The 24795-nt window shown below is 33.1% G+C and overlaps 1 protein-coding gene and 1 long non-coding RNA gene across 2 annotated transcripts in view; both read right to left on the bottom strand.

The window, feature by feature from the left end:
* Positions 1-5795, bottom strand: part of LOC133188329 (uncharacterized) — a 7695-nt gene extending 1900 nt beyond the window's left edge. The window contains exons 1-2 of the long non-coding RNA XR_009721282.1: positions 5702-5795; positions 86-223 (exon numbers count right to left, since the gene is read on the bottom strand). This is a non-coding gene — a long non-coding RNA (uncharacterized LOC133188329). The remainder of the gene's footprint in view (positions 1-85; positions 224-5701) is intronic.
* A 15480-nt stretch (positions 5796-21275) lies between these two features.
* Positions 21276-21725, bottom strand: LOC133188791 (uncharacterized). The gene has a single exon (XM_061324275.1). It carries the CDS (start codon positions 21691-21693, stop codon positions 21298-21300), a length of 396 nt encoding a protein of 131 aa, XP_061180259.1. The 5' UTR covers positions 21694-21725; the 3' UTR covers positions 21276-21297.
* Positions 21726-24795: the final 3070 nt, after the last annotated feature.

Raw genomic sequence — 24795 nt, 5'->3', positions numbered from 1 at the left:
AAGATTGTTGAACAGATGGAATTCATTAAGATATGATTAATATATTTTATTAATATTTAGTCATGCAATCAGTAAGAATAAATACCTGTTGGCTCTCTATTCCCTTAGGAATACACCAGGTCTAGAGCACAGTCCTAAGTTAGCTTAGAGTACATTGATCAATCTCAGCTTTACACTAGCTGGCATTATGACAAAGAAGGGGACACAACTCAGATGTCTCAACCTGCAACACACAAATTATTTGAAGTGACCTGGTTTACACTATATCAGAGATTAAAAAAAAAAATCTCCCAGTCATGGTTACTTTATGGAAGGTATACTCAATGAATTGTGCCATAGTCACTGAAACTGCTTTCTGTCAATACCAAAAAGCCAATTTCTGGTTTAAAATTATTTACACCTTTTACATTTAAATAAAATTAAATGAAAAGTGATTTGGAATAGTACTGGTATGTACCCTAAATGACTGCACTGAACCATAAACTTTGCTTAATTTCAGAAATATTTGATTTCAAAAATATTAAAAAAAAAAAATTCTGAGGAATTGTCAGAGAATGTACATGTACCATGATAGATTAATTTTGCTGGGAAATGGAAACAAAGACCAAAGGGCAAGGATTTTATACTACAAACTAGATGTGTGTGGTAACACCACAAATGCCCCCGCAGACAGCCAAAATTTCAAATTGCAAATTGTAAATTGCACATTTGTAGACAAGATAATGATTAGAAATTGAGAAATTTTAAATCTTTTCCAACTTCAAGGGGGATGACTGTCAATACCATGACCAAATTCAAACTTGACCTGCATATTCCTATGACGTATCCATATATCAAATTTGAGTTGAATGTGTACAACTGTTGCCGAGATAATGAATGGAAATTCAATGATGATGGAATGATGGAACAGGGTAACACTATTTACCCCACCTCTGTTAATTTTTTGATGAAATCCTGGCTTACGATTGGTTGAAGTCTGTCACGTGAAGGGGGTGTATTACTTATACCTAGTCGCTTGAAAATCAATACATGGTCGATACGGAGTTATCGTTCTTTTGTAACGTTAGAACAACTCGAGTTCACGCGATTTGCCGAGTGTCTGTTGACAATGTTACAGTAAACTAATGTAAGTAACGAAGATGGAACCTTTTTTTCCTTTACTGAAAGTCTTCAAAACTTTCAGTACGTTATAACAGCACAAAACAATCTCAAAACAACATTACGTCACACAACGTGACGTCATAATAGGCATTGTATGAGTGATGAAACATATATAGAGTGAGGAAAACAATTCTACAAACCACAGACAATGCATAAATATTTTATCGGTGGGGTAAATTCGTTACATAGTTTTTTATTGACAGGGTACGGGATGATACCTGGTTAGTAAATTTCATACCTGGCTCGGCTTCGCCTCGCCAGGTATGAAATTTACTAACCAGGTATCATCCCGTACCCTGTCACTAAAAAACTATGTAACTAATAATCCCCCCCCCGACCATTTTATGGTGGGGCATAAAAATTCTGAAGATTAAGGGGTACCTATATTCTCCTACATTTCAGATGACAAGGTAAGTATTTCTATTCTGCTAAGGCAAATTTTCAAACTTCTAAAAAAAAAAACAAGTTCAAGCTATAGATTTCCATAAAAGAAGTGTTGCAATTATGACTTGGCAATCCATTATTATAATTTTTATTTCCATTTCACACAATAGAATTTGCATCAAAATCAAAGAATGTCTTGATCCCTTTCCTTTAGTGAGAGCAGAAAAAATTAAAATTAGACCCAACTAGATCGCAGTGTGTAGCAATCTTGTTGGAGCGGAATAAGGATCTAATTTTAGTTAGACTGAATTTATTTAAATTTGTTAATTTTTTGTGCGATTTATTAAAGGATAATGACTAGTGCATATTATTGATCTTTGCAATCAATCAGAGTTCAGCTTATTGTATAAAAGACAAGAGACAAAATGTACATAATAAAACCACAGGTGCTTCAAGGGAACAGGAACACAACCCACCCCAACCCTCTAAAATTTTGGGCTTCCCGAGTTATTTTTTGATTTATTTTTTTAAGCATATATGTTGATGTATAATGCACTATAAAAATTCACAATTAATGCATTAATAAGCTATGTATAAAAATATACCAATGATATAAATGGAGAGGTTATTTATATTTTTTTTTGGGGGGGGGGATACATCAGATACCAGAGACATATATATCTCTGGATACATATACATCGGCTTGGCCAAGATCAGGTGCCCATGTTGGTTGCAGATTAACAAAAAAATGAAGTCAAATGAAATGTATTACAAGTATGTTCTATGTAACACTACATCCTTTTGGCAGATTGTCTGAAATTTCTGTCCATTTCTGTCGAGCGGTTAAAAAGATTTCACTCTTACTATAGCAGAGACCCAAGTGGGCTACGGACTATACATATTCAGGCATAACATTTATCTTTATCATATTCAACTTAACAAAAAAAGTATAATTCAAATACAAACTCTTCAGAAAATATTGTCTGAGCGAAAAAACCCACATAATTTTTTTATTTAAATGTTACTGTAGATAAAGGACATGGGTAAATTTGTTAATCTTAGAGAGTTTTTCTACTCTTGATATTTGGACATTTGAAATAAGAATACATTAAAGTTCTTTCAATTTTTCTAAAGATACTGTATATGGGGATGAAAATTTCAAATTTATTTTGTAATACTCAGAGAAAAACTGTGTCAGATATTTTTTGATTGACTATTTTGAGACCTTGGGCTACGGACTATACATATAGTATTTTCAATTAATGAGAGACCATAGAAAAATAGTTGCTTTTTTCAGTAAATATTTGTTAAAATTATCATCTTGGAGTTCACACGTGTTTAATAAATCCTTTCTTTTGGATATTAAATCAATTCATACAAAATCCTGTGAAATTTAACAAAATAAAACAAAAACTTTATATAAATTCACAATAAGAGTAAAATATAAATAGTTAGAACAAAATAATACATGTCAGAATTACATGTAATTGGTTTTTGATAATAAAATATTGTTTAAAACCATCTAAAGACTAAGAATGATTTAATTTAATTTAGCATCTAAGAAGGATGAATTTCATGTAAGCACGGGGGCTACGGACTATATCGTTAAACATATTGATTGTGGACAATCAACTTAAAGAAAATATAATTGTTAAATTAAATTTTGGGCAATGTTTTTATTAATTGGTTTTCTATAACAGTTCACACTACTTAGTTTGAGTATTTATAATACCATACTTAAAAATAAATTGTCTAATGTACTATGTACTTTCAATGCCAAATGAAATTCCAGTTCAACTAATTAAAGCATAATTGGTGTTCAAACTATAATGAATAACAGCAACAGGAGCTGAAATTAAATCAAGGCATGATTTGTGTGTGTGTGTGTGTGGGGGGGGGGGGGGGGGGGGGGAGGGGGGTGTTACGGACTATATTGCTTCATATTTTTTTCCGATTTAATGTTATGCATATAACTGAAGATGGTCATTCAAAAGTTGTATCAATATATAATTTATCATAATCATATGGTGTAATTAAAAAAAATAATTGCAAAACATGATTGACCATTTGAAGTAAAAAACATCAATAGTACAATATAATATTTATCCTTAAAGAATCAATGCTTTTTTTAAAAATTATAATTAAAAATTCAGTGACAAGCAGATTGGGTGGCGCAGTTATAAGAGTAAAGGCCTCACTTTGTACTAAATTGCAAAATAAGGAGTTGATCCTTATGTTTTGGGATCAAATTCCACAATGGGATGTTAAGACTGGTTAATGAGAACTTATAAACCATTAAATACCCATTTTGCAGTAGATACAAGTAGGGAAAAAAAATCTCTTGCTAATACAGAAGTGCGGTTATATGGTCTGTAAATTTGCTAAATTTATTTGTAGAGTCCGTAGCCCTTTTGTAAGTAGGATTTGTGTGGCTAAATAGTCTTTTAAAAATATTCCAATGCTAATCATTGTAAATGGATTGATAGTATGTATCACAAGAAGGAAAACTTTATCATGTATATTTAGAAATATGTTGTGACCACAAACATAACAGGACAGACTACAGAAGCAAGCCTTTAGTTGAAAAAATGTTAATTTTCATATATTTTATTTTTAATTAAAGTGGTATTTGTATTTAAAAACATTGCATTTGTTCAAATAAACATATTTTTGTATTGAAGTTATTGTATCAGTAATGTATATGACTTTTTCTGGAACTTATTATATTGGGGCTACGGACTATACAGGGCTACGGACACCAATCATTCTTCTATAACTTCTTTTTATTGTTTGCGCAAAGCTATATTCATTACTGTTTTTTACTTTACTGGTAACTGAAAATATTAAACAAGAGCATGATTAATTCTACATTCTTTTGTTGAACACAAACTATAATGAAATATGGGGCTACGGACTATACAAAATATTAGACCAGTATGGAAAATAAAATACAAAATGTGCACACATTTTACAATATAACCACTATATTTTTCTCATAGTGCTTATTTTCTTAAGTTAAATAAAAAAAATTAAACAAATTATATTTGCTCTTTTTTGATAGAAATTATGCATTTATTCAAACACTGATAAATCTTAAATTATATAACAAAGGTATATCTGCACACATTTATTCATAATTTCCACAATTTTTATCCTTTTTCTTTTCTGTAAAAAATAAACTTAACCAGAATGATTTCTCTATAATAAAGTACATTTATTTTGGAATGTTTCATTCAAAATAATTTTAATCAACCATTATTTAAAATGTAAAAAATCAAGTGCAACAGCATAACGCTCCAAAAATTATGAATCTTTGACTTTATTCTGTTGTTTTTTTCAAAAATGCAGATACTATATATATGATATTATATACCAATGGAAAGCTCACATTCTGATCTTTGCAATGCAACAAAAGACATTTAGATTAGATGTAACTATAAAGAGTTACATCTATATAACATCATTTAGTTGGAAATGGGCATTTGATCTTGGCCAAGCCGACATGTATAGCTTATTGCATCAATTGTGAATTTTTATAGTGCATTATACATCGACAAATGCTTTAAAAAAATCATGAAAAATACTTCAGAGAGCCATTAATGTTTTTTGGAGAAGTTGCTAACCCCCCCCCCCCCCAATCCTTGTTTGAAATCGTTGCAAAGGGCCGGGGGGGGGGGGGGGGGTCCTGTCCCCAAGCACCTGTGCATTAAAGCATGAGTATCAGAACCTGATGGGGCTAATTGTAGAATTGCTGGTGCTTGGCTGGGAGCAAATCTCCCCACTTTTTTTCCACAAAACAACATTAATTACGCTCAATAAAAATATTCAGCAAAAGTTCACTGTTCAACGGAATAAACCCCTACCCGATTTCTCCGACTTGATTTCGACGAGGATGTTAATTAAAGTAGTCTTTAAATTTGACCTATTTTACAATATAACTTAAATAAATATGACAAGTAATTCAGTATTGTCTAGATTTAAAATTAGAAACAGCTGATTATTTCAAAAGCTGAGAAAATTCGGTCCATCGCAGTTGAGATTATTGCTAGCCTACTTTCGTTTTCCTGAATATAAAGACTTTAGCATGTTTATCAACAAAGTAGTCATTATCCTTTTGTTGTTTCAAACAAGGGATTTAGCATTTCTTTCTACATACTTCATTCTGGGATTGGGCATGCTGAATCTATTCCAGAGGCAGAGATCTACCGTATATATGATCATCAAACATTACACTTCCTGCCATGTGGTGTCTAGCCTCGCTTTCGTATTATAAGGGAGGAATAATTAATTCATTTTAAGGATAACTTGAAAAGAGATATCTCTTTCATTAAGAGAGATATCTCTTTAACTTAGAAAGATATCTCTTTTTGAAAATCTAAAGAGATATCTCTCTTACTTAAAAAGATATCTCTTTTAACGTTGTTAAGGAGATATCTCTCTAACTTTAAGAGATATCTCTCTCGCTTTAAGAGATAGCTCTCTAGCTTAAAAAGATATCTCTCTAAGTAAAAGAGATATCTCTCTTGCAAAAAGAGATATCTCTTTTGTTTATAGAGATATCTCTCTAGGTTATAAAGATATCTCTTTTGGTCAAAGAGATATCTCTCTTGGTCAAAGAGATATCTCTTTTAGTTAAACAGATATCTCTATAAGCTAAAGAGATATCTCTCTAAGCTAAAGAGATATCTCTCTTATTGAAAGAAAAAAAATTATTTTACGAATAAATAGTAAAAGGGCTTGCCATACACCCGCCGTGAACCCTATGTATTTATCAGGTAGAAGGAACATTCTGTAGTCAAATACACTAAAAAAACAAAGGCCTAACAATTGGTATGAAACATGTCATCCAAAGCATGACCCAGTGATAAGTTGTATTTGCTGACAAGGTCATTAAAACGACCATAGAATTTACGAAATACTGACTTTAACCTAGGTTGTTGAAATCCCTGTAACATCAACATATCTGTCAGTAGCCTACCTTGTTTGAAAAATTTATCATACTCGAAGAATGCTCTTGAGTATCGAACAAGTTGGGAGATGTAAACACCATATGCAGTTGTTCGCGGGACATTACTAAAGAAATAAGAAGATTTGATGATGGAAAAGCTGAAGCCATCTCGTTTGTCATACAATTCTGTTGTTGGTTTGCCCTTATCGCCCATAGTCAGTAAAACATCCCACTTGTTTTTAGACCTGGTCTCCAATTAGGAATTCCAGCATTCTTTTAATTTCACCTACAGAAGTACTTGTTTGTAGAATCAGAGTGATTTTAACAAAGTAATTTTGTTGATGACCAACCTATGCAAAAATTTCCGACTTCCATTTTTATTGAAGTTGTCTATGATATCAAAAAGCATAGTTTTTAATTTTTCGTAAGGAATGGTTGTATAAAGTGTAGAAAAGTCGTAAGTTTTGATGTTACTGACTTTTGAAAAAACTGGCGATTTTAATTTTTCTAAAAGTTCCATTGAGTTTATGAGAGCCAACATCTGACTTACAATACTTCTGAGATCGGTATTGTCTGCAATTCCGTCCAAAAGCATCAAATCGGAACAAAATGCAAACTTGATCTATAACTCATCAAGACTGACTCGCCTACCAAATATGCGTGTGTCTAGATAAGAAAAATGGGACGGACTGACTGACTGACATAGTTGGACAGGCAGACAGATGGAGAGAAAACCTATAGTCCGCTCCAGTTTCTAGGGAAGCCCGTAGATATAACGAATTGTCGAATTTGTTATAACGAATTTAATTCGTTATAACAATTTCTTTGAATTCGTTATAACGAATTCAACATATTTGCATTTAAGAGTTTTACTTTCGTTAACAAATGAAAAACAAGTGCAATCATCGCTTGATTTTTTTTTTCAATATCGTTACGGTACTATTCATAACCAACTTTGGTACATAAAATCAAACACGTACTTAAATAATTGAGTTTTATATTACATCTATTCTAAATGTACAAATTCCTTAACGTTGTTACATATTTTCAATTACTGTAAAAAAAAAAAAAAAAAAAAAAAAAAGGCCCTATGTGCCACTGTGCACGAGGCAAGTTGGTAACAAGTGAAAAAAAAAAGGAAATTTATTAAGTTCATAAAAGCTTTGAATATTTAATTTTGAGGTTTTAAATATATGAAAAAATAAATCAAAATCAACATGCCTCGTTGAAAACAAGCACTTTTTTCAATAACACAAGTAAGTAGACTAAGGTATGACCAATTTTTTTAAAACTATTGTACAAGTGACTTACCCCATATAATATTGTTGATTATGTGCAGATACCCGATGGGCATGGTCATAATGTCAACTCGGGAGCTACGCTCCTTCGTGACATTATGACCACACCCATCGGGTATCTGCACATAACCAACAATATTATATGGGGTAACTACTACATACATTTAACTTGCTAATATGTACAAATTAAATCCCTATTTTGTTAAAATCACGTGTGCTGCGAAGTTCTAACTAAGGAGGTCATCTTGGATTTGGCACTAAACGTCAAATATTTATGCTAGCTCTCCGTTCAAGAGCGTAGCTTTACGTAGAGGCTACGTACATGTAGCAGTTATGCTGTTGAACACACCCCCTGGGGTGACGCTTGAAATAAACTCTTTTTGTACCAAAAATAAGTTATCCGAAATCTAACAGGGGCTACGCTAGCTGTCCATTCAATGAAGACCACCACCTAACGTTAGCTGACTAGACTGAAGCTAGCCGTTAGCTGATAGGTTAGCCGCTGCTATCTTGAATAGCCCTGGTATTCGAATGAGGCATGTGAAAAAAAGTGCTCTCTCTCTCTCTCTCTCTCTCTCTCTCTCTCTCTCTCTCTCTCTCTCTTTCTCTCTAAGTGCAGACTGGTGTTTCCCGCTTCATTCAAACAGAATTTTTTTCCACTCCAATATGCGCATCATTGTATAAGACTGGATTTGTGAGTGGATTGAAAAATTCAGCATGGATGTCGTCCATCTTTATTTTATTCTGTGTATATAGATATCTATACATTATATATATGTATAAACATTCATCGATTTAAACCTAATATACTAGTATAGACTTCTTAATTATTTGCATGTATAGTCATTACATACACACACACAAACAAATCCACGAATTCAGACATATATATACACGATCGATCTTAAGGATAACTTTGAGTCGGAAAGAATCCTTAAAAGTGGTCCCCATTCTAGGGTAAGGTAACTTACACGAGCAGGGCGATGTTCCTTCCCATGACTGATCTTGATGCACACAGGTCATATCGAAGGTCCTAGGTGGCATTTGACGTGTACATTCAAATGAAACAATCAGTCTGTTTCCTTCACAAAGTACGATGTACCTGTAAGTCCACTTAGTGCTATCGTATAAGCAGTTGGCTTTTCCTGAAATTATTGTCAACATTGAAAGTTGCTGCCTCTTTATTTTTGGTGTAAAAATTATAGGAGCACATTTGCTCATCATAACTATGCACTTGTTTATCTCCTCAATACCCAGAGCAGACAAGATTATTTAATAGAATTAATACAATTTGAATATATTATCAATAGATCCTCACCCTTACACCAGAACATCTGACCCCGGGGCCATGAAACTCACAATTCTGGAAGAAGCACTCTTGCTCACCATAACTATACACATAGTTTCTTTGCATTATAAACAGGTCCAGAAAAGAATATTAATTTTTCAAAGAAAAATCAATAGAGCCTCCCTCCCTCACTAGAACCCCCGACTCTGTGGCCCTGAATTTCGCAAATTTGGAAGAGGCATTCTTACTCATCATAAACATACACTTAGTTTTACATAATACCCAAGAGAGGAGAAGAAGATTTTCAAAGCATTAATGCATTTTCACTATATAACCAATAGGGTCCTGTCCTAAAACCAGAACCCCTGACCCACGAAATTTACAATTTTAGAAGGGCGCCCTTTCTCATAATAACTATGCATTTAGCTTGTGTGCTTAATATTTAGGAGCACAGGAAATGAATTTCAAAGTATTAATTAATTTTCACTATATAACCCCCCTCCACCCACTGAACCCCTAACCCTGGGTCACACATTTCACAATTTTTATAGAGACACCCTAGTTCATCATAACGATGCATTTAGTTCATCGGCATAATAGCCAGGAGCAGTGAAGGAGACTGTGAAAGAATAAACGTATTTTCACTATATAATCAATAGAGCCCCGCCCTAACATCAGAACCCTTGACCCAGGGCCATGAAATTCACAATTTAGGAAGACGCACCATTACTCATCATAACTATGCAATTATTTTGTTTGTTGAATATCCAGGAGCAGAAAAGAAGATTTTTAAAGAATTGATGCATTTTCACTATATATTCAACATTGCCCCATCCTAGCGCCAGAACCCCTGACCCTGGGGCCATGAATTTCACAATTTTGGTAGAGGACTCAATGCTTATTACAATCATGCCAACAGTTTGACTGCTTGATGTCCAGGAATAAAGAAGAAGATTTTTAAAGATTGCATTCGTTTTTATGGTTTTAGCTCCACACCTCAGGCCCCAGGGGGCAGGGGCCATGAATTTCTCAATTTTTGTTCTTCTTCACCTATAGATGCTTTATGCCAAAATCTGTTATAATTGGTGTAGACCTTTCAGAGAAAAAGCTGAAAACCATCGTCGCAAGCCACGGGTTTTGTGTCCATTCTATTTCCACAAACCCCTGGCTGCCTCCTACCAAATTCTCTCGTTCTCGCGACTGAATCATTGAATATTTATTAAGTGACGTCAGATTTACCTTGACCAATGAAATCACTCTGTAGCAATTTTTGGTACGCTTAAAGATAAGATAAGATAAGATTTATTGATCCCAATTTGGGGCCCCTCAGGGCATACAAGTAAAGAATTATATACACAAGAAGAAATTCAAAATTGATAGTAACAACATGTCGATATTAAGAGAAAAGAAAAGAAACTAACTAAAGAAGATGATGATGATTATAGCAGATGGGGATTGCCAATAATAAATGCTTTAAAAAATATTTATATATATACATATATATAATTAGCAAACGTACAAAGATTTGTAACATGTATATTTGTACTAGAGTATTAATAATTTAATATTATTACTCTTTTGCATTTATTTGGTTCTTTTTAACATTATATAATTCACTATTTCTTATTTTAAAAATATTGATTAGAAAATTACCCAACTTGATAAGCAATATATCATTCTCATTAGACATAATCCACAAAAATTTTTCTTTATTTGTTAAACAATAAAATTTTTTATTATTTTTAGCAATATTCTCAAAAAATTCATGTCTATCATGTTTATATAATGGACATTCAATCAGTGAGTGAATCTCATCTTCCACACAATTCATGTCGCACATTCTACAAATCCTTTCATTTCTTGCAAGGGTGGTTTGCTGTCCTTTTGTGTTTACATTTTTTTCATATCTTCCACTTTCAATTCTGAGATTATGTGCACTTATTCTAAATTTACATATAATTTTTCTTTGTTCAAAATTTTTTAAAAATAAATACTTTTCAATTTCAAAACTTCTTTTTACAAAGAAATATGTTGTAAGTTTACCCGACAGACAGCCCTCTTCTCTTTTTATAAACCAGTATTGAAGGAAATCAATGGTACGCTTAAATGGCGGCGCCCATAATGAAATCATGTTTGCTATGCATGGCAGATTTATTGAAAAAAAAAAATACGATAGATCCTGAAGAACAGAGGTGAGTAACGTATATTCTAAAATACTTACAAGGTTTTACATTAAAATACAGGGTTTCGAATGTAGACGTTGTGTGAGAACGCTGAATAGCGTTACTCGTTAAGAAAGGAAATTCGAACCGAAGTTGATGTACAACTCGTGGTTATGGTTACATCCAAATACAAGGTAGACTGGTCATTTTCATTGGTTCTGACTTGAAGCGTCAGATGTTATTCCATTGGTTGAATGTATGTTATTAATATTCATGAGAACGAGAGAAATTTGTACACTGTAAAAAATGTGTTTAGACGATAGACACATTTCTAAACACAAGCTTGTCACACTTTTTTTAATGCGTTTAAATTCTAAACATGTTTAATTTCAGTACGCGTAATGGAAAGTGTTTTTGAACCTAAATGCTTACATGTTTAGATTTTAAACACAATTCTTAACAGTTTAGATTTGCGTTTAGAACCTAAACACTTCAATGTTTTAAACAAGGATCTGCAAGAAAACTGAAAATATAACAGGCGTGTTTCATTATAAGTTTTATTTAGTTATAAAAAATCATATTAAAATGCTGAAAAAAAACCTAACACACAGTAAAGTGTTCTCACGGAATCATCGTTCGGCGGAACTCCTTTCTTCTGTGAATGATTTTCAATTTTTGTACAGTCTTACAGAAGTTTTGACATATCATCCTTTTTGTATCTAAAGAGTTAGAAATACCCAGCTGTTGAATTGTCTGCATTTTAAGACAGTAGACTCCAGGTACAAATGTATGGTGTGCCTCTTACAATGTGACGGAATATTTCTATTAGTATTTTCTATGGCAGTATGTATAATCCATCTTCCACATCCATTAACAGAAATGAATTTTGAAGTTCCTTCTCTCGGCTATCCAATAAATTTAACCTGTAAGAAAGAACGTACGTTGCATTTAAGTAGCAGTATGTGCTCCTTACTAAACATGCTCAAGTTTTACATTAACTATTGAGCATATAATAAAAATGTTTTAATCGATATTTATGCATCTTTAGATTCAATATTTACTCTCAATAGGGAAAACATGATATGACATCCAAAGACATCCTGGATATAAAAAGCAATGTTGTTTACCTTGCTCTTCATGTAAATTTTATTTAAACAAAAGCATACATACCCTCTATAGAAGTAACAAGAAGCCTTTCATGTGTATTTTACTATTTCTGCAATCACTGTCACTCAAATTCTCACCAGTTTCCTTGAAAATATCGTTTACTGTTTTGTTGTGACTTTCTTTGTTTCGACAACCGCGCTTATAAACGTTCAAATATATATCATTTCCGGGAAGATAACTCTGCACTTGACCGAATTTAAACAAAAAACATGTTCAATATCTAAACGCGTATAGATTTTAAATACATTAAGACTCAAGTGTTTAGTTGTTAAACACAAAATCAAACATGTTTAGATCTAAACACGTAATGGAAGTGTTTATTTCCTAAGCACAATTTTTACAGTGTAGGAGACAGCCACGGGTTTGTGGAAATAGAATGGACACAAAAACCGTGGCTTGCGACGATGGCTGAAAACGTACAAATATGAACACACGACGCACGGACGCATGACGACGGACGAAAAGAGATAACAATAGGTCACCTGAGTGACTAAGGTGACCTTATTGTAAAAAAAAAAAACATGTAGTAAAAATTTCCCCGTCAAAAACATTCGTCTTTCTATCGATCCGCATTTCAGGTGCCTGCGTTAATTGTATCAATATAATTAAAAAGATCACTTACCACAATTCCACGAAGTATGAGATCCAGAACAGAATGCAACTGAAACATAGATTATATAAATTTAAACTCGAGTTTGATACGAAATAACTTTCGTACTGTCCCTTTCAGTTCACCAACTGAAAGCTCACATGTGGGCTTTTCTAATAAAAAGAATTCAAGTTAGTATTTGTTTTTATTTGTTTGTTTGTTTTTTTTTTAAGTTTTGTGTCTAAGATGTGCCCACACGGAAGGAGGGGGGGGGGGGGGTTACACTGAAATATAAAAGAAAAACCAATCAATCAATAAAATGATCTACCGACTACGAAAAAAATTATTGACATATATTCCTTAATAATACATATCAAGTTCATGTCAGAGAACCGACAGGGTAGCTCATTAGGTAGAGTGCCCGCTCTGTGATCGTAAGGTCGTGGGTTCGTGCCCCAGCCTCGACTGACCTAAGTCGATAAGAAATAGGTGGCAACTGTTCCTTCGCCAAGCGCTCGGCACTTTGAGGTGAAAGTTGCGAGTCTTCAAAACCGAGCTAGGTCCAGTGTCACGGCAGGTGTTGGCACGATAGAGATCCCTCACTGCTCAATGGCCCTGAGTGCCGAGTAAGGGTCTAAATTTGAAGCCCTTCACCGGTAAGTGGTGGCGTCTCTACATGAGTGAAAAATTCTTGAACGGGACGTAAAACAACAATTAATCAATCAATCATGAGAGGCGAGAAACTCGTGAGTAGCTATCTACCTATAATTAATCCTTGCCGCAAGTCATTGATAACAGGTCGCAGGTGTCAGACCATCTTTTAAAAACAAACAGCCAGGCCAGTGTTTTTACAACAATTAACACCCATCTAATTGCCTCAAGATGACTGACAATAAATGACCGTCCGGTTATGAACCAAAATATAACGTAAAAATATTGATTTTGTGGTGAAAAAATCAATTTAAAAATAAATACACATTCCCACTTCCTCGAAATTAAGAGAAAATTATATTGTAATTACAGAAAAATCTCGCGAAAATTACGATAATAGGTTTTGTAATACACACACAGGGTGTATTTAAAATCTTTTGTTCTCACAGTCAATGGCATGTTTAAGGGCCAGGACCTGATCCACCCCCTAAATTAAAAATTAAGAAAGTCTTTATAAACTTTGCCTTATTAAATTCACACTAGCTACAAGTACTGTAAATTTCTGTTTGAGGTAATTTACTTTTTTTAATCCCCGAGCCCCAACTTGAAATACCTGGGTATTTAAGAAAAGAAATGAATGTAATATTTTTTTCTTTGACCGAATTCGAATTATCAAAGAAAAAAAAAAATGGACGGAAAACGTCATAAATGCGCGTAGTGCATTCATGAAAAAAGTTTTTAATTTACACTAGTTTTAATTTACACTAAACATAAAAACATTCCTTATATTTACATTTTACATGTTTATTATACTCAATGTTTGAATTTCTCGCTGCCCTATCTACATATCTATACATGTACTCATAAATTAATAAATTTTCCAAATAAACTCCAAAACGCCTTTTTCATTTTGAAAATTGTGAATATACTTACTAACAGTGGAAATATAGACACTTAATACTCCAGGGTTTTCCATCTTGAATGTGCCGTTTCTATTGTGGATGCCAGCTTTTTCAGTTCATTGGTTTAACTATGACAATTGAGAGCTACGTAGACAATGGTACATTCAGAGAAAATTTAATGCTTCAAACAGAAAGGAATAAAAAGGAATAATGATAAATAATGAAATATTTTTGAAATAATAACAATTAGTGTTAAGAGTTATGAAACTGTAAAATCATACCAGGAGATCCACTACAGTAATAAAAAACAATCCGTGAAAAAAAATGGGAAAGTTCTCCAAGAAAGAAAATATAATTTATTCATAGCAATAAATCTATGAGATCAAATATCGAAAGGGACAATATCATACACAGGAATTGATCCAAAATGATGCAAAACGATAAGCTTGTCTCATACATAGCGTATCCTTGTTCGTTATAAATGTTATTCATTGATTTTATTTAAGTTTGTTTATTTTGGCGAATCTTTTAAAACTTCCTTCTTTTTTTCTTTCAAACAGACTATATATATATATAAATTCAGATTATTTTCAAATGAATTTTAAGGAAATGAAATTGCATTCAAATTTTCACAAAGTAATTTTTTTTTCAACTGACCGAATGTAGATTTTCTAACCGATCACCATCGTTCCAACGGAGTAATGATTGACCGATTACATCCCTAATATAATTACAATTTTACATGTTTAATTTTAATTAAAAAAAAAAACCCAACAGTTTATTTGAAATAATTTCAGGTCTCTATTAAATACTTTAAAGGTCTGACTTTATCTGAGTAAAACAGACAGACTAGACGTATATCATAGAGAGATCCGAAATTACTTCATATTATTTCATTTCAAAACTGTTTCTTGGTTCTTTTTAATCTAGTCTAGTCAATCATACTATACATCAATTTTCAAGAATTACAACTTTGATGAATTTTAATTAAATGGTTTCAAGAAAACACAATGTCTTACCTGTTACAGCAGGTGTGCCACAGGGGTCGATATATGTATTAGACCCCTTTCTGTGTTTGTTGTATATTCATCCGTACAAATATTGATATATTTGCTAATGATGCCATTCAGCATGTTTATACCAATTATATAACGCGTGAAAAAAGCTCTAATTTCGTAAAAAACTGAGAAATGGTGTTTATAGAGCAACTATTGTTTTTAAAATGTATGTTTATCATGCATGAGTACACAGCAAAGAAAAATCTTATTTAGATTATTCAATGCTTTGCCATGTACTTTTCTAACAATCAATGTTGAAAACTAATTGAAATTGAAAAAGATCAAAACAATTTCAAGAAATTAACTTTTTACACTCAGTATCGGTATGCCAATTTTTATCCCCCCCCCCCCCCGGCTGAACACCCGTATCCATATAAGAGCCCATCCCACCATCCATCATCCTCACAATGTCAAGGTTTTGTGATTTCGGAACTCCTAACAAACCCTTGACATAAGTCGTTATTTAAAAGTTGGGCTTGAGGTTACACATGACGTAATGAGTAATTATAAACTAACCAATGGGAATATATTTTTCAAGTCTGTCGTTATCAAATTGCCCAACATCAAAGCATATCTTTTGTGATCGTAAGGAGGACGACCTTCAAAAAATTAACCCCCGATGTTTCATTTAAAGTAACTAGTCACAAATCCTACAATATTGACACTTTCCATTTTAAAGACGAGTCATATTTGTTTACAAAACTTACATACAATAAAAGCTGTTATTTGATTGGTTCCAGTCCTAGACCAGGAACAAATGATATAGTAGCTGTCTAGCCAACTTTTAAATAACCACTTATGTCAAGGGTTTGTGTGGTGTTCCGAAATCACAAAACCTTGACATTGCCAGGATGACCATCCATATATATGTCCAGTCAGAAGTTTCTGGTGAGACAGTAGCTCTACTGGTGTGTACTTATAATAAAGAAAGGTGTATCTTACTATAATCTACTTGTGTATCAAGTCTAATTGAAATCCGACTAAAACTGTAAGAGGAGTAATGTTTTGAAAGAATTTCACAGGGATTTCTATTTATAGTAACACACGGCATTGTCAAAATCAAAAACCAGTATATAGAATTATTTATCTTAGTATAGTCTACTTGTGTACTAAGTCTTATGGAAATCGGAAAAAAATGTAGGAGTAGCGTTTTGAAAACTTGTATACAGACAGATGGACAGCTAGACAAACAGCTAGACAGATCTCACTAATGCATTTAAGCTCGTATGGTCTCTGACCAGTAGAGCTGAAAATTCACTCAGATTTCATTCGTGTATCGTCCATTAACATTCAAACATTTTCAGCTTCTTTTCTGGAACTGCTGAACCTATTTCAACCAATTTTGGCATACGGCATCTAGTAGTGAAAATTGTGAATTTCATGGTTAAAACCATCAAAAGTATTGCAATTTTTAAAAATCTTCTTTACTCCTGGACATCAAGTAGTTGAACTGTTGCCATGCTTGTAATAAGCATTGAGCCCTCTACCAAAATTGTGAAATCCATAACCCCAGTGTCAAGGGTTCTGGATTTAATAGGGCGGGGCTCTAATGATCGTATAGAGAAAACTGCAAAAATTCTTTAAAAAAATCTCTCTCTCCCTGAATATTCAGGTGATAAGGGTATATTACAAACCCAATCACTAGATAAAGAGATACCCAATGTGCTACCACTTCCTCTAGAAGGTTCTGTTTGTTGAGACGGAAAATATCTGATGAATTGTAACTTCAGTTGCAATTTTTATCCTTTCTATCCAGGCTATTTTTTACATAGTTTTTTAATTAATAGATAGGAAATTTTGCCCAAAAAGGGAAGGAAAAAAATGAAAAAGAAAAAAAGGACGGGTGAGAATTTAAAAAATAAGTTCTACTCACCAGATGGCACATAATACACAACGTATATCTACATATGAATGTAATAGTAATAGATTTATAATTGATTAAATACACGTTGCTATTCAGAAGAAGATTTAATATTCTTTATTCACTCAAAACCAGATCACTGGTACTTTACAAATATATACAATATAAAGACAAATAACAGGTAAACGTCAATATATACAAGTATGTAAAGAAAAAAAAAAGAAGGAAAGAAAAAATCAAAAATACAGTCAGTTATAGAAGGATTAAGAAGAACAGTTTTCTTAGAAAAATTTACAATGGTGTGTGTGTGTTTGTGTGTGTGTTTCTACATTGCTTGTGTTCATTAGTTCATTACACTTAAAGGAATTTTTATAACTCCTTTGGACAAATATTTTTCTGTCGTTCCAGAAGTATCACGATACTTACATTCCAAAACATAATGAAATTCATCACCAATGCCATTACAATTACACATTGTATCTGTGAAATCTATTAAATATTGTACAAGCTAGCAGTTTGACAGAAAACAAATAGGAAAATTGACATGAAACATTAATTTAAATTGCAACGAGTACTCGCTTATCGTTCGACTAAAGCCTCCGACTATTCGACTAAGCTGTCCGAGTAAAATTGACATCCCGAATTTTATTAATTATCATAGATGTGTGTGTGTGTGTGTGTGAGGGAGGGTGTGTGTGCGTGTGTGTGTAAAAATGTAAAAAAATAATCTGTTGTGGTCCCGTCCGACCCATGATTTGAACAACATGAATCTACCTCACCAAGGGTGTTTACATATTTTTAAATATGACTAATTATGGCATGTTGTACTTGATAAGATTTATCCTATATTTTCCCAGGTTGCACTTAAATGTCTTTTGTAGCCACATCCTATCTCCGGATCATAATTTGAAGAAGAATGGAAGCTATGTCTCAAAGCCTTTAACAGGTTGGGAACAATTCCCCTGTAGAGAGATCATCTCGCTACAGCGCGATTATCCCTCTCTAGCGGGAGAAAATACATCTCGGAAACCCGAGATTTATATTCCGATTCCATCTGTAAACGTGTTAACTACCGTAAAAGGAAAATCCGGAAGCATGTCAACCCATTTGTTAAATATTTATTGTCTCATGTCTATATATTTGCTTTAAAATATTGCCTCTACTGCTGCATATACCTTGGAAATTTGAATAAGATCTTGCACAATTGTATAGACTTTCTACGGAGGACCACAAGTGATAAATATCAGTACGAGTAAACTTGCTTATTGCAGATGTACGTATATCTTTCGCCTTATTTTTTTAATAACCCCGTTTGAAAAGCGGGGGGTATATAGTGATCAGGTGTCCGTCAGTTAGTCTGTCTATAAAGCTGTCCGTCCGTCCATTACGATTTGGGGTACCCATCTCTTATCAGCAACTCCTCATACCACTAAATAAAATGTAATGATACTTTTACAGATTCTCTTTTAAATTGTGACCTCCTAATTTATCTTTTTATCGGACAGATATTTGGACTTTCCCATAGCAACAAATGGACTAAATCATTATACACATGTGGGATCAGGAGTTTCATTTCATGAGCTCATTGTTACACTCGTCAATGTTTGCAGGATCTTCTATATATTTATTCTTTTGTATATTTTACCCGTGAATGAAAAAAACCATCAGTGTAATTTTCAGTTTTTCATCCTACATTAATAACTCAATTTAAAAAAAAAAACAAAAAAACCCAGTATTGCTCTCAGAATATAACTGTACATGTTATTTTGAAAAAATCACAAATTTTCGGCGGCGAGGGGGGGGGGATAACAATTGCAAGGAACAAATACAGTAGGTAGGTTATGTGACTAGATTTCTTTAGATTTATACCGAAGTTCAAAAACAGATGCATGGTAAAAGCTATCAACATTAACCATTTTCAATTCACAGCCAATTTAATTTAAATAGTCTTATGGGTGACCTTCAAGTATGACTCGACTTACAGGAAGCCATATAACCTGCAAATCATCGCTTATACGTGACGCCCCCCCCCCCCTTGTTAACTCAATAAAAATATAATAATTTTCATTGTAGGATTAATAAAATGTTAATTACGAAGTATTTCACATAGTGTTAGTAAATCTTCTTTCTAAATAAATGCGTACCTTTAAAAGCATTTATTCCCTTGGGCACTTTTTATTTATTATTTTGGTCAAATTTTTTGGAAGCCCCCCCCCCCCTTTTTGAAAAAAAAAATCTACGGGCCTGGGTTCTCCTATGCAATCTCTGTATTGGAAAGTATCTGATGCACTATTAAAATTTACATTTGTTATGCAGGATCCCAACATGATTCCAGCGCAAGTGTCCTCAAACGTGGAACTGTTCATTGCCACCGGAAAAAAACGTTAAGAATTTGTCATTGAAGTACATGTACGAACACTTAGGGCCTATACTTCTTCAAACTAACACAACACGTGGAAAGCAGTGATCACTCAACAATTTCGCATTTTTGTTTTCTCTGTGTTATAAAAAAATAATTCATACTAAACTGTTTTGTGCCGTTTATCAGTTATGCTTGACTATGTTCCTATGAATATTGATAAGCTAAGACAACCAATGAAAATCTAGATCACCATTTGACGTCGAGAATATCACGCTTACTGCAAGTTCAAGAGTTACTATATATCAACATTTTGTACTATGTCAATATCGGTTAGACTTAATTTAAACTTTTTTAAATTGATTTGTTTTCAATTATATTTAATTATTTAATGGGGTATCTAGCTTGTATATATGTCATTGATAGTTGTTTTTTTTTTTAATCATGACTTTTAAACAAATGTTACAACCCTGTTGCGCTTCCGTACTTCTTGTAGTCCACCAAAGATCAAATATTTCAGCAATGGTCATGGGTTTCTGGAGAACGTAATTATTACCTTCTGTGCACGAAGGGAAAGCTAAAACCTTAACGAATATAATTTGGATATCTATTCATATTTTATATTGCTTCATAAACATATATAACTGTAAATTTTAAAACCGTTGCAAAAAAATGCACGATTTACACTTGATTTTTACCTCCTATTCTCACATGCAGCAGTGATTATCTTAAATTTCAAGCCCAGGTTGTCAGTTTTATGTAGGAAATTCAAGCTTCAATGCAGTCTTGTCCCGGATTTTTAAAAAGCACGAGATTTTTGATTATTTTGTAATCAAAACAACAAAACACCTGTTTATGGTAATGTTTATTCTTCCGCTATAGAGGGATTATCGCGCTCTAGCGAGATGATCTCTCTACAGGGGAATTGTTCCCAACCTGTTTAAATGCTTCATCGTTTCTGGTTCAGTGGCTTTTGAAAAGATTTTTCAAGACCGCCACGCCATTTCTGCCTTTATCATCCTTTTCTATGAGAATGTGCCCCTTCATTTGAACTTGAATCCCCTTTACCCAAGGATGCTTTGTATATTTTTGGTTGAAATTGGCCACAAAAATCTGGAGAAGTTGAAAATGTTAAAAGTTTACAGAGAGCAAGACAAACGGACGATTGACAAAATGTGATCGGAGAAGTTTACCTGAGCATAGAGATAAAGTGAGCTAAAATTTAAAACAAAGGTATCGAGGTATGACTATCACACTTTTATATTTCCGATATAGGTATGGGAGTCTTCCATCAACATGATCAATGATAGGATATAAAGCGACCTGGAAAATATATCATATTAATACATAACAATGATTTAATCCAGCAAGCGCAGAAGAAGAACACATATATGTATTTGGAAATTCTCAGAAGATATATCTCTTGGATAATGTTTTCTTTTAATTGCAGAATATTTGCTTGTCTAACATTATTCTTTGGCTGGGACATCATCAATGCTTTTAACATAGTTGATGCTTTCTATCAAGCCCTCCTTGTAGAATCCTTCAAGCGCTTTCATTCTGAAGAAAAACTGTAATGCCTTGATAGATTTTGATCCGAGACTTCGCTCTCTGGATTTCCTTTTCTCGTCGGTCCATGAAAACAGTCCCCATAACACTTTATGCTTTTTTTCAGTAACGATTACCTCTGGAGCTATCTTGAAGTCCATTTTGTAGAGGACATACATGCAATCAATGTACTTCAGATCCGGGGATCTCCCAAACGCCATCATTCCGTATCGCGCCGAAGAATCAGATCCTTGGTTGAATTTCCATTCTATTAGTTTATACTCCCATGCCTCATCCGAAAAAAAGATTCCCTCCATCTTTTGCCTGATATCTGGATTGATACCTAGAAAATTTTGTAACCATAAGCGTTTATTGATGTCTCTCTTGCGACACGTTCATTAAATATTGTAGTATAAACAAGATGCAAATCTATAATAGCTCGATGATCATTTGTTTGGGAAAAAAATGGGTGAACGACCAGAGAGCTTCAGTGACATCCATCGAAACATTGTGTATATTTATTGCACCGTTTTTCGATTTATTTCATCATATATCTCAAACTATAACTAACCACGTGGTTCTATACCATATTCTTTTACTACTTCCACAACATAACAAGCGCGTTGGACTGAATTTTTTTGCCACCCAAAATGGCAGTATAAATAGCAGTCATTCTATGATTCAGGGTATAAAACATGAAAAAAAAAAGTTGTTTCAAAAAGCAAAATGGACATCATAATTCTCTAAAGGACATATCAATGATCTTGAAAAAAAAAGAATTGTCCACAAATCTGATATCGTTAACTTTTTACAACAATTTTAAAATGCCATTGATTTTAATGTAATGTTACGGAAGTTAATACTTGAACAAGTCTTATTATTTTTTAAATACAGCTGAATTTGATCAATTTTTCGTTTCTGATGCTCAGTATAGAACGCTAAAGTGTGATTCATGAAGTCTCGCATGAATCCGATATTAAGGTATTAGAGGTGTAATACGCCATTTCCGGTAAAAATGACGGCATTTACCGAGGTGTCTGACATCGGCAGTTTTCGGAACACTGTACTTCGTAAACAAAAATGGCGTGTCGACAAGACGGTCTAGGACGCTAACATAAAACATACACCAAAGAAAAGGAATATAACTTAGCGGAGGAGAGAATAAATATGATATTACGTAGAAAACACGTTACCGGTAATATATTTTGTTAGACAAAATATGCGGTCAAAACGATGATACCTTCAGATACACACTTCATGGGTTTTTCCAACTTCTAAAAAAAGCACCATTTTCGAAGAACGAACGAAGTATACCTTTCTTCAAAACTTTACATTCGTATCGCGATTTCTTGTGATTCTCTCAGTATCAACAAATCGTTTGAGGGGGAAAAATGTACGTAATAGGTAGCATTGCGTGCATTGTAGAATCTGCAATTTATAAGTGACGTTCAAATGTCCATACATAAAATATCTGAGATGTTCAAAATATATCAGTAAAAAATAGAATGTAAATATGTTTACAACATTAAAGAAAAAAAAATAATATTAGATATGAGAATAAATGATTTATACTGGGTTGGGTTAGGGTAATTTTTGTTATTTTATTTACATTCATTAATTAATTTATTTTTTACATAAGTTTACTGTTTAGATGGGGGGGGGTTGAATATTTTTTATTGATATTTTTTATATATATGTGGGGAACAAATTAGTTTTTTTTTACCTTTTGATTAGTGTTTCTGTCAGTATATATTTTAGTCTACATTGCATAGTAATGTTCTGATCTGTAAAGAACTTCATGCACATGGAAGCTGCAAAAATATAGGTCATTTTGCGAAATCAGAATCTTTGTCTGGGTCAAGGTCACTGTGACGAGGTCAATCTTCTGAACAAATGAACCTGACTAAAGTGAAGTGTATTCAATATGACAATAACCTGTTGTTTATATATGCTCACCATTTCATTAATTATCACATATTCCATGACATTTACAAAAAATAATGGCTTAAATTTTTAGGGGTACATCGCTATGATACAGAATATAGATAAATATTGTGGATGGAATAATTTTTTGTTGTTGTTATATTATCACAAACACACCTTACACAAAATTGATATTGTTCTTTTATTGATCTTTCCTACCATATTTTTCTTTGACAGAATATTACAAACGGTTTTATGAAAAAAATCGCCAAAATTGTCACTCAAAGTAGACAGGTTCTCTCGATTACAAGTATTCATATATCATACCTGATGAACTTGAACTAAAAAGAATTCTTATAAGCAATCAGTACTGCTTAGTGTTGCAGCTGAATACATGAAACATTCAACTGTTTGCGACTAACTAGAGTAGAGGTAAACATTACATCTGTACCTTTTGTCTATTAAAGGTGCACCAGTGGTGAGAGGGTACAGACATAAAAATAAGTATAGAAAAATTATGTTTGGACAGAATTGCATGAAACTTTGGGAAATATTGCCTGAAGTGTTGTCCATTATAAGTAAACTAAATTTAGTCATATTCAAGGTCATGACCATTACACCTCTAATACCTTAAGTTAAAATTTCGGGAAAAATATCGTTACGGAAGTAAATCGTTACGGAAGTTAATTCCCAACAATAAAAGTTAAAATTCTCGGCAATAGTTAAAATTAAAGTTTATTTTAGGATATTAAACAAAGGTATGGAACATTTCGCTCCCAAAATAATATAAATCTTTATACCTTTAATGCAAAAACTTTCCTGAATTACCATAATTACGGAAGTTAAATTTTTAAGAGAGACAACTGTTTTTGTCCATTTCATTTTGTTATGTCGAAAATGTAATCGTGTAAAATAGCTGAATCGCAACTAGAATCGACAATATTAGGTTCGGACTTCCGTGGTCACTTTCAGATAAGTTTCTGTTCTTTTTGAAATCTGCATTCTGTGCGTAAAATTTAAAACAAAATCGTTACGGAAGTTAATCGATTTTTAGGTCACCTGAGTCACTCAGGTGACCTATTGCTATCCGTTTTTGTCCGTCGTCGTGCGTCGTGCGTTAACATTTAAACATTTTCAGCTTCTTCTCTGAAACCGCTCAACCAATTTCAACCAATTTTGGCATGGGTGAAGGGGGACAAAAATTGTGAATTTCATGGTCCCTGTCCCCCTGGGGCCTGAGGATGGGGTTAAAACCACCAAAATTAATGCAATCTTTAAAAATCTTCTTCTTTACTCCTGGGCATCAAGCAGTCAAACTGTTGGCATGATTATAATAAGCATTAAGGATGACGTTTACTCAGGTTTCAGAAGACAGAAGGGAAATTTTATAAAGTACAATATGTTAAATCAAAAATTGTTCTAAATGGATAAAATAACCAAGTTTTAACTCAATATCAATTTAAAAATTTGATATTTTATTATTTGAAGAAAATATG

Source organism: Saccostrea echinata, unplaced genomic scaffold (assembly GCF_033153115.1).
Source record: "Saccostrea echinata isolate AGI-Se365-2 ecotype Australia unplaced genomic scaffold, CSIRO_AGI_Sech_v1 ptg000016l, whole genome shotgun sequence".
In the NCBI taxonomy this organism is placed as follows: Eukaryota; Metazoa; Mollusca; class Bivalvia; order Ostreida; family Ostreidae; genus Saccostrea; species Saccostrea echinata.
The sequence above is the reverse complement of the archived record's forward strand: the minus strand, read 5'-3'. Positions and strand labels throughout refer to the sequence as shown.